This window comes from Procambarus clarkii, chromosome 48, assembly GCF_040958095.1.
Source record: "Procambarus clarkii isolate CNS0578487 chromosome 48, FALCON_Pclarkii_2.0, whole genome shotgun sequence".
NCBI classification, from domain to species: Eukaryota; Metazoa; Arthropoda; class Malacostraca; order Decapoda; family Cambaridae; genus Procambarus; species Procambarus clarkii.
Window position 1 is genome coordinate 10,244,257 of NC_091197.1, and position 14,604 is coordinate 10,258,860.

Here is a 14,604-nt window from a genome sequence, read left to right on the forward strand (position 1 = left end):
TTCGATATATGTGACTCCATAGGGCTTTCCAAAGCCGTAAATTGAATAGTAAATACGGACTAAGCCACCGTGATGGAGATAAGAGGCCACAGATCACTTACGTGGGCAGGTAAGAGCTTGGTGAATCCCGGCGCCCGAGAGCACTTACGATCAGGAAGATATATATATGCCAGCAGTTCTGAGGTAGTGGTGCCTTCTGCAGGCACTGGGCGGGGAGGTGTGTGGCAGTGATGGTCAGACTTACGCCTCAGAGTGCCACCTTCAGGTCGCTGCCTGCAGCAGCCAGAGGCACCTCAGCGTCGCTCACAAGGGAAACTGCGGTAAGTGTTCCTCCTCCGTCCTCGAGACTTGATGGTAAACAACACCATCAAGTCTGAAGTTAGACTTCAGAAGTTAAAAATGACAACTTCTCCCCTATGACCAAATCACACATCAATAAATGGAGAATCGATGACGTTTCGGTCCGTCCTGGATCATTATCGAGTCGTGAGACTTGACCCACGTCAGGCTGCGAGCAGCCGCGTCTAACAGCCTGGTTGATCAGTCCAGCAACCAGGAGGCCTGGTCGACGACCGGGCCGCGGGGACACTAAGCCCCGGAAGCACCTCAAGGTTGGTAGGGTCCAGGATAGACCGAAACGTCATCGTTTCTTCATTTTCTGGTCTGTTGTTTGGTCACCATATCTTCAGCCACGTCATTGTGACTCAACGTCAACTTTTACCTATTTTATCCTTTTCTTATATTGGCCTTTATTTGTGTTCGTTATAAACGTGTTTTTATACTCATGTGGGTACGAAAGCTGAGCCTCTTAATGTACGAAAGGTTCCGATGCTCACGTGTTTTACTTCCACATTTATATCGGATTTTAATAACAAATTTATGGGATCGTTTGGTAATAGCTTGTGACGTACGCCTTATGAGTTGGGGATTAAAGAGTTATAGTGACTGTTAACATATTCAACGGCTGATTGCATGTACTCAACGACTCACAAGAGGCGCACTCACTTAACAGGCAAATGATTGCACAAGCACCAAGCATCCGGGGTGATGTGCACTCATGTTCCAGATGTGCAAACACTGATCAACAGTTTCGATGTGCACTCATTACAGGCAGAGTGCACATGTATCCACTCGTCAGAATATGAACTCAATATCCAAGTGGAAGACTCTTCACTCATCTTCGGGCTAACCAGAGGTTTAGGGCTCGCGCAGAAATATCCTACAAAAAAGCTACGCTTGTACCTAGTACACAAAAGCAACAGTCAGGCAAAAACCTCGACCTCAATAGCTTCCTTAACACGAATGTTCCCGCCAAAAAAAAGCCTCGTGTGAGCGCTACTAAACGCTAGAAAATTATCTTTTATATAACACCAATTACAAGTCCTGTGGAGAGGCGCCAGTTGGAACGTAATTTAACAGGATTAACGTCACCTCGTCCCTTATACTTCCTCTTTAGCTTTCCCCTTAGGCTTTCCCATTTCCCTTTCCCCTTTCATGACGTCATATACGTCAATTCAGACATAAAATGGCTCGTCAATGAGTTTTTTTGTTTGTCTTGTATTAACAAAGTAATCTAACCTCATCAAATCTAACTTAACCTAGACGAGCCTAACCTAATTCAACCTAACTCGATCTAACTTAACCTAGTATGTCATAATTTAACTGAACTATACATAAAATTTTCGCAATGAGAAAACGAACTGTGTCTTCACAGTCATAGACCCACTCACGCGTTTCATACATTCAGTATATCTTTGGTTACATTAAATTATGTTATATTTCGTTACGTTACATTGTATTAGGTTGAATTGCATTGGGTAGGTTCAAAAGTCCATTGACGAACGGTCTACTAATGTGCGAAATGACTGACTTGTATCCACAATATAAGCTACAGATGATCGTCACGTTTGACCTCCTGGCGGGGGGTGGGATGCATTGCAGACCTGTGTCTTGACGTGCATTGCAAGTACGGTGCAAGGTGTGAGGGAGGTCGTTGCATCTGTCCCACCGACTGCCCTGACAAGCGGGAGCCCGTCTGCGGTTCAGATCGCTTCACCTACAGCAACGAGTGTGTCATGCGCAAGGTGAGTGTGCCAGGTTGGTGTCAGATGTGTGTTGGTAAGATGAATGCTGCTGTTGTAGTGTGTAATGTGTGGGTGTCAGATGTGGAGGTGGGTAATGTGTGTGTATGTGTGTGTGTGTGTGTGTGTGTCAGATATGGAGGTGTGTAATATGTGTGTCATATATGGAGGTGAGTTGTTAGTGTAACCATTAAAGAGTTATGATCCAAAATGGTGTTATTACTAAGAATGTGTCAAGGATATTACGAGCCTTGTAGGTGAAGTGAATATTAAAAGTCACACTACTCAAACTTACTGTGCATCTCACTGTACAAGTCACCATATGTACCACCACACGGTTACTTTACTGTGTGCTTCACCAAACTGCAAAAGACCATTGTGTACAACCTCACACTATAAAGCCCACTGTGTCCCACGTCACACCGTACAAGTCACTGTATTCCTCATCACTCTGTACAAGCCACGATGTATCACACCACACAGTACAAGCGTGCACCACAACACACAGTACAAGCGTGCACCACAACACACTGTACAAGCGTGCACCACAACACACACAGTACAAGCGTGCACCACAACACACACAGTACAAGCGTGCACCACAGCACACACTGTACAAGCGTGCACCACAACACACACTGTACAAGCGTGCACCACAACACACACAGTACAAGCGTGCACCACAACACACACAGTACAAGCGTGCACCACAACACACACAGTACAAGCGTGCACCACAGCACACACTGTACAAGCGTGCACCACAGCACACACTGTACAAGCGTGCACCACAACACACACTGTACAAGCGTGCACCACAACACACACTGTACAAGCGTGCACCACAACACACACTGTACAAGCGTGCACCACAACACACACAGTACAAGCGTGCACCACAACACACACTGTACAAGCGTGCACCACAACACACACTGTACAAGCGTGCACCACAACACACACTGTACAAGCGTGCACCACAACACACACTGTACAAGCGTGCACCACAACACACACTGTACAAGCGTGCACCACAACACACACAGTACAAGCGTGCACCACAACACACACTGTACAAGCGTGCACCACAACACACACAGTACAAGCGTGCACCACAGCACACACTGTACAAGCGTGCACCACAACACACACAGTACAAGCGTGCACCACAACACACACAGTACAAGCGTGCACCACAACACACACTGTACAAGCGTGCACCACAACACACACTGTACAAGCGTGCACCACAACACACACTGTACAAGCGTGCACCACAACACACACTGTACAAGCGTGCACCACAACACACACTGTACAAGCGTGCACCACAACACACACTGTACAAGCGTGCACCACAACACACACAGTACAAGCGTGCACCACAACACACACTGTACAAGCGTGCACCACAACACACACTGTACAAGCGTGCACCACAACACACACTGTACAAGCGTGCACCACAACACACACAGTACAAGCGTGCACCACAACACACACTGTACAAGCGTGCACCACAACACACACTGTACAAGCGTGCACCACAACACACACTGTACAAGCGTGCACCACAACACACACTGTACAAGCGTGCACCACAACACACACTGTACAAGCGTGCACCACAACACACACTGTACAAGCGTGCACCACAACACACACAGTACAAGCGTGCACCACAACACACACTGTACAAGCGTGCACCACAACACACACTGTACAAGCGTGCACCACAACACACACTGTACAAGCGAGTACCTTGTCACACTAAATCCTGCTGTCTCCTCACCGCGACAGGTCGCTTGTGAAAAGAACGAGGATGTGAACTACTTGTTCTTCGGGGAGTGTGATGAGATTGGGGGCATCGTTACAGGCAAGTGTTCTCACTTTATGTTGTTACAGGGTATAGATGTTCTTCCCTTCTTATAGTGTTGTCACAGGTATGTGTTCTCCCTTTATGTTACTGTTACAGAAAGATGTTCTTCGCTTGTTATGCTGTTGTCATAGGCTAACCTTCTACCTTTGTTATTTTTTTTTATTAACACATTAGGTACACCTACATTTGTGCAACTATCCTAGGCTATATGAAGGGGAGTACAGTGTGTCAAAAACCTAGCTACGTGATGCTAAAAATCCCCATCACACAGGATGGTTAGTCATACAGAGGCATGTGATAAGCAGTCTGCACTGGCAGACTCCGGATGCATTTTGAGGATATCATCAACACAAGATTAAATAAGGTAGCAGTGGTAATAAAAGTCCCCATCTCGCAGGATGGTTAGTCATACAGGACCATGTGTTTAGTAGCCTGCACTGGCAAATTTTGGGTACACTGTGAGGATATCTTCAAGAATACGAGAGTGAATAAAGTAATTGCAAAGCTCCAGGTACCTCATGCCAACTGGTCTGAAAGGTCTAATAACTGGGCATTTAGTGATGTACATTGTATTTTTTTTTATTAAGATATAAGGTACATCTGCATTAGTACATTGTGACCACATAATTACCACGTGAAAGTCTACGCAAGTTACCACCCAGAGTTCACTTACTAGTGTGTCATGTTTCAACACTGAAGACACTTAGTAGCGGCTTGTTTTTAATCAAAGTAATATTGACTTTGTTGACCAGACCACACACTAGAAGGTGAAGGGACGACGACGTTTCGGTCCGTCCTGGACCATTCTCAAGTCGATTCAAGTCCAGGACGGACCGAAACGTCGTCCTCCCTTCACCTTCTAGTGTGTGGTCTGTTCAACATACTTTAGCCACGTTATTGTGACTCATCGCTTAATATTGACTTTATTCAAAAGGTAATACTGACTCACCGAATGTTGTGTGAGTCAGATAATTGTAATCCAAGAGGTTAACAACTTTAGTTGTCATTTTCTAAAGGACACAAAGGGTATCAATCCTGTACAGCTTGTGTCTTTTGTGATCTAATGACAGTAATTGCGATCAATTGATTGTTCTAAAATACACAAAACAGCCTCAAACGATCTTCAGCTTGCGTCGATACAATCTTTAACGTGGAGTGATAAAATCTGATTGGATGTAGTTGAACACACACACACACACACACACACACACACACACACACACACACACACTATATATATATATATATATATATATATATATATATATATATATATATATATATATATATATATATATATTTGGAATTGCCTCCAAAGGGCCAAACACCCATTTGCAGTGTGATATATTCTTATGTTATCTGATGCGCGACATTATTGCCACTTCAGACGTGATCTATCCGACTCCTCTACCACCTACGAGCCCTGAGGACCCGTGCCACTCACACACGTGCCTCGCGGGGGCTGAGTGCCAGGCAGACGGTGAGGGGAGAGCCAGGTGTGTATGCGACTTCTACTGCTCCCCTCCCCCGCGCTACGAGCCCGTCTGCGGTAGTGACAAGGAGTTCTACGAGTCGGATTGCCTGATGCGCCTCCACGCCTGTAATATTCAGGTGGAGCTGTCCGTACGCCCCATCCACGAGTGCGCTGGTTAGTGTCGCAGGGTGGTGCAGCCACAGGGGCAGTGGATGAGGTGGATGATGAGGTGTATAGTGGTTTGACTCACGTTACTTTCACTGGTTTAGTGTTGGGTCATTTCACTCTCACTGGTTCAGTGATGAGTCAGGTCATTGTCACTGGATCAGTGATGAGTCAGGTCATTCTCACTGGATCAGTGATGAGTCAGGTCATTCTCACTGGTTCAGTGATGACTCAGGTCACTCTCACTGGTTCAGTGATGACTCAGGTCACTCTCACTGGTTCAGTGATGACTCAGGTCACTCTCACTGGTTCAGTGATGACTCAGGTCACTCTCACTGGTTCAGTGATGACTCAGGTCACTCTCACTGGTTCAGTGATGACTCAGGTCACCCTCACTGGTTCAGTGATGACTCAGGTCATTCTCACTGGTTCAGTGATGACTCAGGTCACCCTCACTGGTTCAGTGATGACTCAGGTCACCCTCACTGGTTCAGTGATGACTCAGGTCATTCTCACTGGTTCAGTGATGACTCAGGTCACTCTCACTGGTTCAGTGATGACTCAGGTCACCCTCACTGGTTCAGTGATGACTCAGGTCACTCTCACTGGTTCAGTGATGACTCAGGTCACCCTCACTGGTTCAGTGATGACTCAGGTCACTCTCACTGGTTCAGTGATGACTCAGGTCACTCTCACTGGTTCAGTGATGACTCAGGTCACTCTCACTGGTTCAGTGATGACTCAGGTCACCCTCACTGGATCAGTGATGACTCAGGTCACTCTCACTGGTTCAGTGATGACTCAGGTCACCTCTCACTGGTTCAGTGATGACTCAGGTCACTCTCACTGGTTCAGTGATGACTCAGGTCACTCTCACTGGATCAGTGATGACTCAGGTCACCCTCACTGGTTCAGTGATGATTCATGTCATTCTCACTGATGACTCACGTCACTCTTTGCTTAAGGTCACTTGTAATAATATTCTTGCTTTTGCAATGATTTAACAAGAAAGGAATTCATCTTATGCAAATACCTCAGGTCTACGGAGGAACTATTAGGATCGATCATTCGTGATCGAAGGACTGGTTCTATGCCGCGTCTGTGCATCAGAATCGACTATGATCACCATTGATAAAACAACAAAACAAATACTATTCTTATGCATAGATTTCACTGACATAATCAACGGATATAAATTAAATCCGAATATAACGTAGAATTTCTTATCTTCTATTAAGATATAAAAGTCAGGCACAGATATGATTTATCTTTTCCAGTTTTAAGAAACCATCGTGATAGCTGTAATGCGAAAGCCACCATTACTAACATATGTAAGCAATATTAGACTCGAGAAAATGTAATTCACTATACTTTGCGTGAGTAATTTGCGTGAGTCAACAGCATAACACTGATGGTTGTCTTGCACACACACACACACACACACACACACACACACACACACACACACACACACACACTCACACTCTCACACTCTCACACTCTCACACTCTCACACTCTCACACTCTCACACTCTCTCACTCTCTCTCTGACTCAGCCGCCCAGCGACTCCGAGCATGTAATGGCACCTCTCCACTGATCAACCCGTCGACAGGAGAGGACCTATACTGTGGGGAGGGCGGCACTATCTGCCCCCCAGGCACCTACTGCCACAGGCAACACGACTTTGCCAAGTGCTGCCGGGATTACTCCATCAGGATCGCAGGTAATTCAACTTTCTTGCCATGTTATCCTGATCTATATCCACACAGTCGTTTGCGAGTTGTGTCAAAAGTCGTTTGGAGAATATCACTTTCCATCTTTATCACATCCCTGGATCTATCTTTCTCACATCTCTGGATCTGCCTTTCTCATTTCCAGTTTTAGATTTCTCACCTGTATTCTGTCTCCCAATATTTACATTTCTCTATCACTAGGAAATATCTGTTAATCTTTTTCATCGCTGGTTGCATGTCTCTCATCTCTTAGTTGCATGTCTTTACCCCAGGTTGCATTTCTCACTTTTGACCTCATTTCTCTCACGTTTGGTTGCATCTTTCTCTCTCTCTCTCTCTCCCCCACTGACCTCTTTGGATTTCTGCCTGTCACTAACTCTCCACTATCTTCTCCTCTCTGGCAGTGATCGAGGCCCCAGTGCCACGGGACTGCCACCAGACCGACTGGGGTTGCTGTGAGGACGGTCTCAACATTGCCACGGGAGCTGAGAGGGAGGGCTGCCCCGAGTCCTGTCGCTGTCACAGACTAGGTGAGCGTCACAGAGAAAAAGATGCACTGATTCTTATCATTGTAACAGATGTGGTAAGCGAATTTTGTGAGTCACAGACAGGGAGAGTCGGTCTGTGTGAGGAAGACTACTGTAGATTCGGTCTTATGAGCGTGTGAATTCTTCCTGCCACAGTTTACTATACAGGCTGTGAACTCTTCCCCCTGCCACAGATTATTTGAAGTTAAATCCTTATTTTCCGCGAATCACGATCCGCTAATCATTTACAACCTGGTATCTCGACGTTCTAAACCTACGAGGGATCCGAACCTAGGTCTTTTCTTTTAGAGTCGCGCGGCGAGCGTGCTAATCACTGAGCCATTGAGTGTTAAACAAGTATTGATATCATGCCGGCGGACCTGAGAGCCGAAATGGTATTGTCGAATCATATTTTAGCGTTAAAAAGATACGAACATAGTTTTTATACTGAATGTAATGTGTAATTAAACATATTTTGTGATTGGAATGGAAATGTTGGAGTATTTGCGAAATGCGCATCAAGGGGATTTTTGGTCATTCTGTGTTAACGTGTGAGTGTGTTATCGCTCGGACTCCTGAACGATTCTGTCGATTTGGGTGAAAATTAAACCATTAATTTACTGTGAACGGTGTTTTAGTGCTCGGCTTTATGTTGGCGCAGATTGGACGACTGTGAAGACCTGTCTACTGATGCCCAGATTTATTTTATTTTACGGCCTGTTTGCACTGGCCGGTATATAGAGGCTTGTATAGCGACGGTCTTGTCGGTACGAGGCTCGGCGCTGAACCTCCGGTGGTCGAAGTGGTTGGGCAACCTCGTTCCTCTCCTCGTGTCCCCTCCAAATGTTGTACCGTAAAGTCATACTAGTTTAGTGTTTTCTCCTCGCAGTTGTCTTACCTTAACAATTCGATCTTCGGCGACAAATTCACTGACGTTTTTTGCCTTGAACTCTTAAGATTAATGAAAGACTTGAGTTTCCTTCAAACGATTAAGTACCTACGGGATCACCATAGCCCGTGCTACTTGGAACTGCTTGTTCCAAGTAGCGAATCTTTAACAACGACATTCAAACGAGGCTGTTCATGGGCAATCATGCTTGTAAAGATGTTTATTTATAGTTCACTTCATTTGGCCGTAAAATTGGTATTAGGAACGTATGCCACAAGATATTAGAGGACGGTTCGTGTCTGGTTTACAATAGTTCTCACGAATCTAAACAGGAATTGAACAAGTATCATACGCGAACTAAACGATTTGTACACATGAGCAATACATAATTTATGATGGAACTCATAGCCATCTCCGTGTGAATTATCTACTAATTATCCAGAGATCGTACAGGAAATATTAAGGAATTATGTAAAAGCTATCCAGAGTTACCCATATAATATTGAAGGATTATGCAGTAATTATGCGGGAAATTTGCATCAACTAATAGTTAATTATTCATATTTCTTGATATCAAAAAAATTCAGTAAAGCAAACAAAATCGGGTTGCAAATCAGATGAGGACTTTCACGAAGTGATTTCATTAAATTTCGTTATCTTATACAAAAACAAACAAACAAATAAGTCACAAGAACAGCAAAAGCTTCCAGTGTCTCTGTTAATTGGTTCGACTTTCCTCACAAAAAATGTGACTTTCGAAAGTTGGGAATTTTGTTGGTAAACCAAAACCAAAAAAAGTCTTTGCATAGTTAACTTTTAGGCTCCGGGACTTTTAATACATTATTCCCACCAAAAGTAGACTTTAACTGCATCAGACTTAAGTATTCCCTCTAGCCGCAGATACTTAGTTGTTGCTGGAGATAGAGTCGTCTTCTGTCTCATCCAGTCGTCGCGGGAGTCGTCTCGTGCCTCACACAGTCGTCGCAGGAGTCGTCTCCTGTCTCATCCAGTCGTCGCGGGAGTCGTCTTCTGTCTCATCCAGTCGTCGCAGGAGTCGTCTCGTGCCTCACACAGTCGTCGCAGGAGTCGTCTCCTGTCTCATCCAGTCGTCGCGGGAGTCGTCTCGTGCCTCACACAGTCGTCGCAGGAGACGTATTCTGCCTCACCCAAACGCAGACGCAGCAAGAAAAATGCCATCAATATCAAATGTATGACCGAGACACTTGCAAAGTCACCTGGAAAACGCCTTAAATCCTACAAAACCAAGTGACTAAAAGCACTGTAGGGGCAAGAGCGCAGCAGAGCAATTTGTCTTCTGTATCGTCTCTCTGATTAGCCCACAGCTGCGTTCCTTTACGGACTGGCAAAATGAGAAGCGGCGGTCGGCCGCTCTCATTACACTTCTGACTAGAGAAACACTGACAATATAGTCGCTTGGCGAACACACTACCTTACGCACACTGATGTTCTTGTTATCTTTAGCGTGTTGATGTCCCCGTAAGCGTGTTACCGTATCCTTTAGAACCTTTGCAGTTTCCGTAATTCTTTTGTTCTTGTGTTATGTCCACAGGGTCAGTGCGGGAGGCGTGCGACGCGGTGACGGGCGTGTGTGAGTGTCGGCCAGGCGTGGGCGGCAAGAATTGTGACCGCTGTCTCTCCGGATACTTCGGCCTTCAGAGGGTCTCTGAAGGAGCCATCGGATGCACCCGTGAGTATTGTTGTCCGCTAGTTACTGCGTGCTCTTCGTTGTCGTATGAGACCGCGTCGTTGTCGTATGAGACCGCGTCGTTGTTGTATGAGACCGCGTCGTTGTCGTATGAGACCGTTTCGTTGTCGTATACGACAGCCTCATTCAGTGTTATGACTGCTTCTTTTAGTTTATGACAGCTTCGTTCGGTTTCATGACCGCTTCGTTCAGTTTCTTGACCGCTTCTTTCGGTTATGACTGCTTCTTTCAGTTTATGACAGCTTCGTTCGGTTTCATGACCGCTTCTTTCAGTTTTATGACTGTTTTAATTATTACGTTTTATTCATCTATTGATTTAACCCTTTATCACTTATTAATTAATCGAGCACGTTGTCAGTCAAAACTTTTGCATTATGTATCCAGGTTTTTACAAGGGTGTTTACGTGTAAACTATTGCATTAGTTGATTTACTTTTTCGTTCTTCCTTTGCAGCGTTCATCATTCAGCATGTGTTCTCCCCCCTGCAGCGTTCATCACCCTGTGTTCTTCCCCTGCAGCGTGCGGGTGCTCAGTATACGGGTCGCTGCGTTTGGACTGCGAACAGATGACTGGAGAGTGTGAGTGCAAGGCTGGAGTGACTGGCCATCGCTGCACTCTCTGCCCGCGAGGACAGGTCCTCCGTCCTGAAGGGTGCGTCTATGGTGAGTGTGGTGCTGTGGGGGGTGCTGTAGGGGTGCTGTGGGGGGTGGTGTTGTGGGTGGTGCTGTGGGGGGTGGTGCTGTGGGAGTGGAGTGGGGAGTAGCCTTGAAAGAAAGGATCTCAAGGCAACTAACTGCTATCCAATGGAAACTTGCCATTCTCCTCTGGCTGATACTTGAGCACAGGTGAATTAGGTGACCCACGACCCTAGGTGAAGGATATGTTACATCCCCGGAACTGTGGTGAACAGTTTATATATGACTCAGGGCGTGGATCACCTAATTCTCCTGTGCTCAATTGGCAGCCAAGAGGATGGCAAGTTTCCATTGGGTAGCAGCTAGTTGGTAGTTTTCTTATTCTTAAATGAGTATACTATATGAGTATATCACGGTGGAGTGTGTGTGGGGTGCGTCACGGTGGAGTGTGTGTGGGGTGCGTCACGGTGGTGTGTGTGTGTGAGTATCAGGTTGCGTTACTTGAAAGCGGCGTTTTGGCCTATTTTTAAGTCACGCTCCGGATAATACAACAAATACCTGACGTACTATACATGTGAGTTGTCTTCGTGGACGGTGACACTGGCACTTGTTGTCTCTGCCACCAGAGGACCTGCTGGTGCCACAGCCCACCACCTGCGACCTACTCCAGTGCCACTTCGGAGGTCGGTGCCACGAGAAGGGAGGCTTAGCGTCCTGCGCCTGTACCCACCACTGTCTTCCGGTATATATGACCCCGTGTTTTCTCGGTATTCAACCACCTGCGGTCCGGCAGCCGTATACTGGCCTCCCTATAACATAATATATCCCTCCTATTTTCTAATAATGCCTACCTGTATAACAATGCTTTCCTCATAGAAACATACTACCAAAATAGGAAGGTGGGTACAATGATGCTACCCAACGCAAGGTAAGCGGGTATAATGATGCTACCCAACGCAAGGTAAGCGGGTACAATGATGCTACCCAACGCAAGGCAAGCGGGTACAATGATGCTACCCAACGCAAGGTAAGCGGGTAGAATGATGATAATACCCCCTACTGGACTAATATAGTAAAAACGAGTGATTATGTTTGAGATCTGACAATCTTTCTCCCCCGTCTCCCGCTCTCCTTCTGGCGTCAGAGTGGTGTTGGCGGGTTGCTGGCGGTGTGTGGGTCGGACAGGACGACGTACGCCTCCGAGTGCGAGCTCAAGTACCAGTCGTGCGTCAAGCAGGCGGATATCGTCGTGGTCGCCTTCGGGTTGTGCACAGGTGAGCTGCGTCCGCTGTGACTTAGCTGAGTGTGTGTGTGTGTGAATATCTTGCGATTGTGTATGCGGCGTCAGAGTTTGTTACAATCACTGATGCTGCCAGAACTTGATTCATATCGTACACAAGACGGTTCGACTACGGAAACTAAATCCTACGCTACCTAACGCAAGCTAACCTAACCCAAGCTAACCTAACCTAAACTGATCTAACAGAACTCACCCGAGCCTAACACACCCAAATCTAGCCTAACCTGACGATATATAGGGTGTTGACAATCAGAAAATGAGCTTCGACGATCCCTCTTGTGTACGATTTGACCCCACTTCGCTGCCTATTATTCGCACATTGAGACAGTGGTTATGTTACACTGTTACAACAGAGTCGTGGACGGACGCCCCGGTCCGCCGCTCCACAGCTGAGGATGGGTGGGGCACTGAGGAATGGGCGTGGCCAGGGCGAGGCCTCACAGAACACCACGCCCTCGCCACCAGGAGACACGTTGACGCCGCCCACTTCACCCGCGCCCATTCCCCGAACTCCGCCCACTCCAACATGATCATCGAGTCCCCGACGCACGTGGTGACGCCGAAGACGGCTCTGGACTCGGAGGAGCAAGGCCCTATCTTCCCGCTCTCCGCGGCCACCAAGCTTCCCTACAGAGTGCCAGCCTTCTCAGGCACCTCCTACATACAGGTGTGGCACTTGTTAGAGGTACGGTGGCTTGTGCATACTGCTCTCACCCCGGGCGGCGTAGCTCATGCTCCCCTCGAAGGAAATGCGTATGTGTGTTTGTAATTCACGAAAGGTGTGGCGTAGAATGTAATTATATATATTATGTTGAACAGACCACACACTAGAAGTTGAAGGGACGACGACGATGTTTCTGTCCGTCCTGGACCATTCTCAAGTCAATCGACTTGAGAATGGTCCAGGACGGACCGAAACAACGTCGTCGTCCCTTCAACTTCTAGTGTGTGGTCTGGTCAACATACTTCAGCCACGTTATTGTGACTCATCGCCTGTATATATATTATACTAATGTTTAGGTTCTGATGTTTATGCGAATGTTTGTCTTCTTTTTCTTAGCGAAAGGAATGAACGGGGAATTTATTTTTAAGTCACAATTGTCCCATCTTGTAGTTTGCGTTTTGCGATCATATGGCGTCTTGTGTGTGGCACAGTGCGCCACAGCGCTAATGCGATTTTTCCTTCGAACTGCGGCCAGTGACTGTGTCTCCTGCTGCAGCTGATGCCGTGGTCTGTGCCGACGAAGGTGCAGCTGGAGGTGGAGTTTGTCGCTCACGAAGCCGACGGCGTCTTGCTGTACGTCCAGGAGACTCTTGGAGGCGTCGGCGACTTCTTGGCGCTCGTTCTGAACGACGGGTACGTCACTTGACATCTGCCCTCTCTCTACCTACCTGCACGGCGTCGTATCTGCCTCCACTGACTGATACCAACTTGCACTGATTCATACTTTCCTTCAATTACTCAATCCAATTTTCACTAACTGATACCAGCTTCCACTGAATGATACTAACCTCCACTGACTGATACTAACCTCCACTGACGGATACCAACCTCCACTGACGGATACCAATCTCCACTGACTGATACCAACCTCCACTGACTGATACCAACCTCCGCTAACTGATACCAACCTCCACTGACTGATATACCAAACTCCACTGACTGATATACCAACCTCCACTGACTGATATACCAACCTCCACTGACTGATATACCAACCTCCACTGACTGATATACCAACCTCCACTGACTGATACTAACCTCCACTGACTGATACCAACCTCCACTAACTGAAGTTTTATTGATACAGTTTCGTACACTCTTACAGGTCAATTATTTCCCTAATAACACCACAATTCATTCCGTTGGGTAAATATATTTTGTAATAAATAAAATTTTGTATTATGTAACCTATCTGTAGGTTATGTAAGGACTTCAACAACCATAGACTAATTATTCTGACATGTTGATTCGTTGATAGCGAATAACAGATATGATTCATATCTGATAAGATATGAGTTTTCTTATCTCTGATGACCTGTATCTCCCTCCCTCACACGCCCTCACAGACACCTGGAGGCCCGCCTCGACCTGGGCAACGGACAGGTCAGCCTCAGGTCACCAAAGCCCATTGACCTCTTTACCAAGACTTTGGTCAGCGTCCGGACTTACAACAGGTGAGTGATGGAGCAA

At 46.5% G+C, this 14,604-nt stretch overlaps 1 protein-coding gene across 1 annotated transcript in view; it reads left to right on the plus strand.

Moving 5' to 3' along the window:
- LOC123764756 (agrin) overlaps positions 1-14,604 on the plus strand; it is a 251,287-nt gene that overhangs the window by 222,075 nt on the left and 14,608 nt on the right. The window contains exons 10-22 of the mRNA XM_069302593.1: positions 203-320; positions 1,942-2,084; positions 3,882-3,957; positions 5,348-5,608; positions 7,156-7,323; positions 7,738-7,863; positions 10,320-10,457; positions 10,994-11,137; positions 11,737-11,852; positions 12,255-12,384; positions 12,764-13,077; positions 13,631-13,767; positions 14,481-14,588. Coding sequence (XP_069158694.1) covers positions 203-320; positions 1,942-2,084; positions 3,882-3,957; positions 5,348-5,608; positions 7,156-7,323; positions 7,738-7,863; positions 10,320-10,457; positions 10,994-11,137; positions 11,737-11,852; positions 12,255-12,384; positions 12,764-13,077; positions 13,631-13,767; positions 14,481-14,588 — 1,979 coding nt within the window. The remainder of the gene's footprint in view (positions 1-202; positions 321-1,941; positions 2,085-3,881; positions 3,958-5,347; positions 5,609-7,155; positions 7,324-7,737; positions 7,864-10,319; positions 10,458-10,993; positions 11,138-11,736; positions 11,853-12,254; positions 12,385-12,763; positions 13,078-13,630; positions 13,768-14,480; positions 14,589-14,604) is intronic.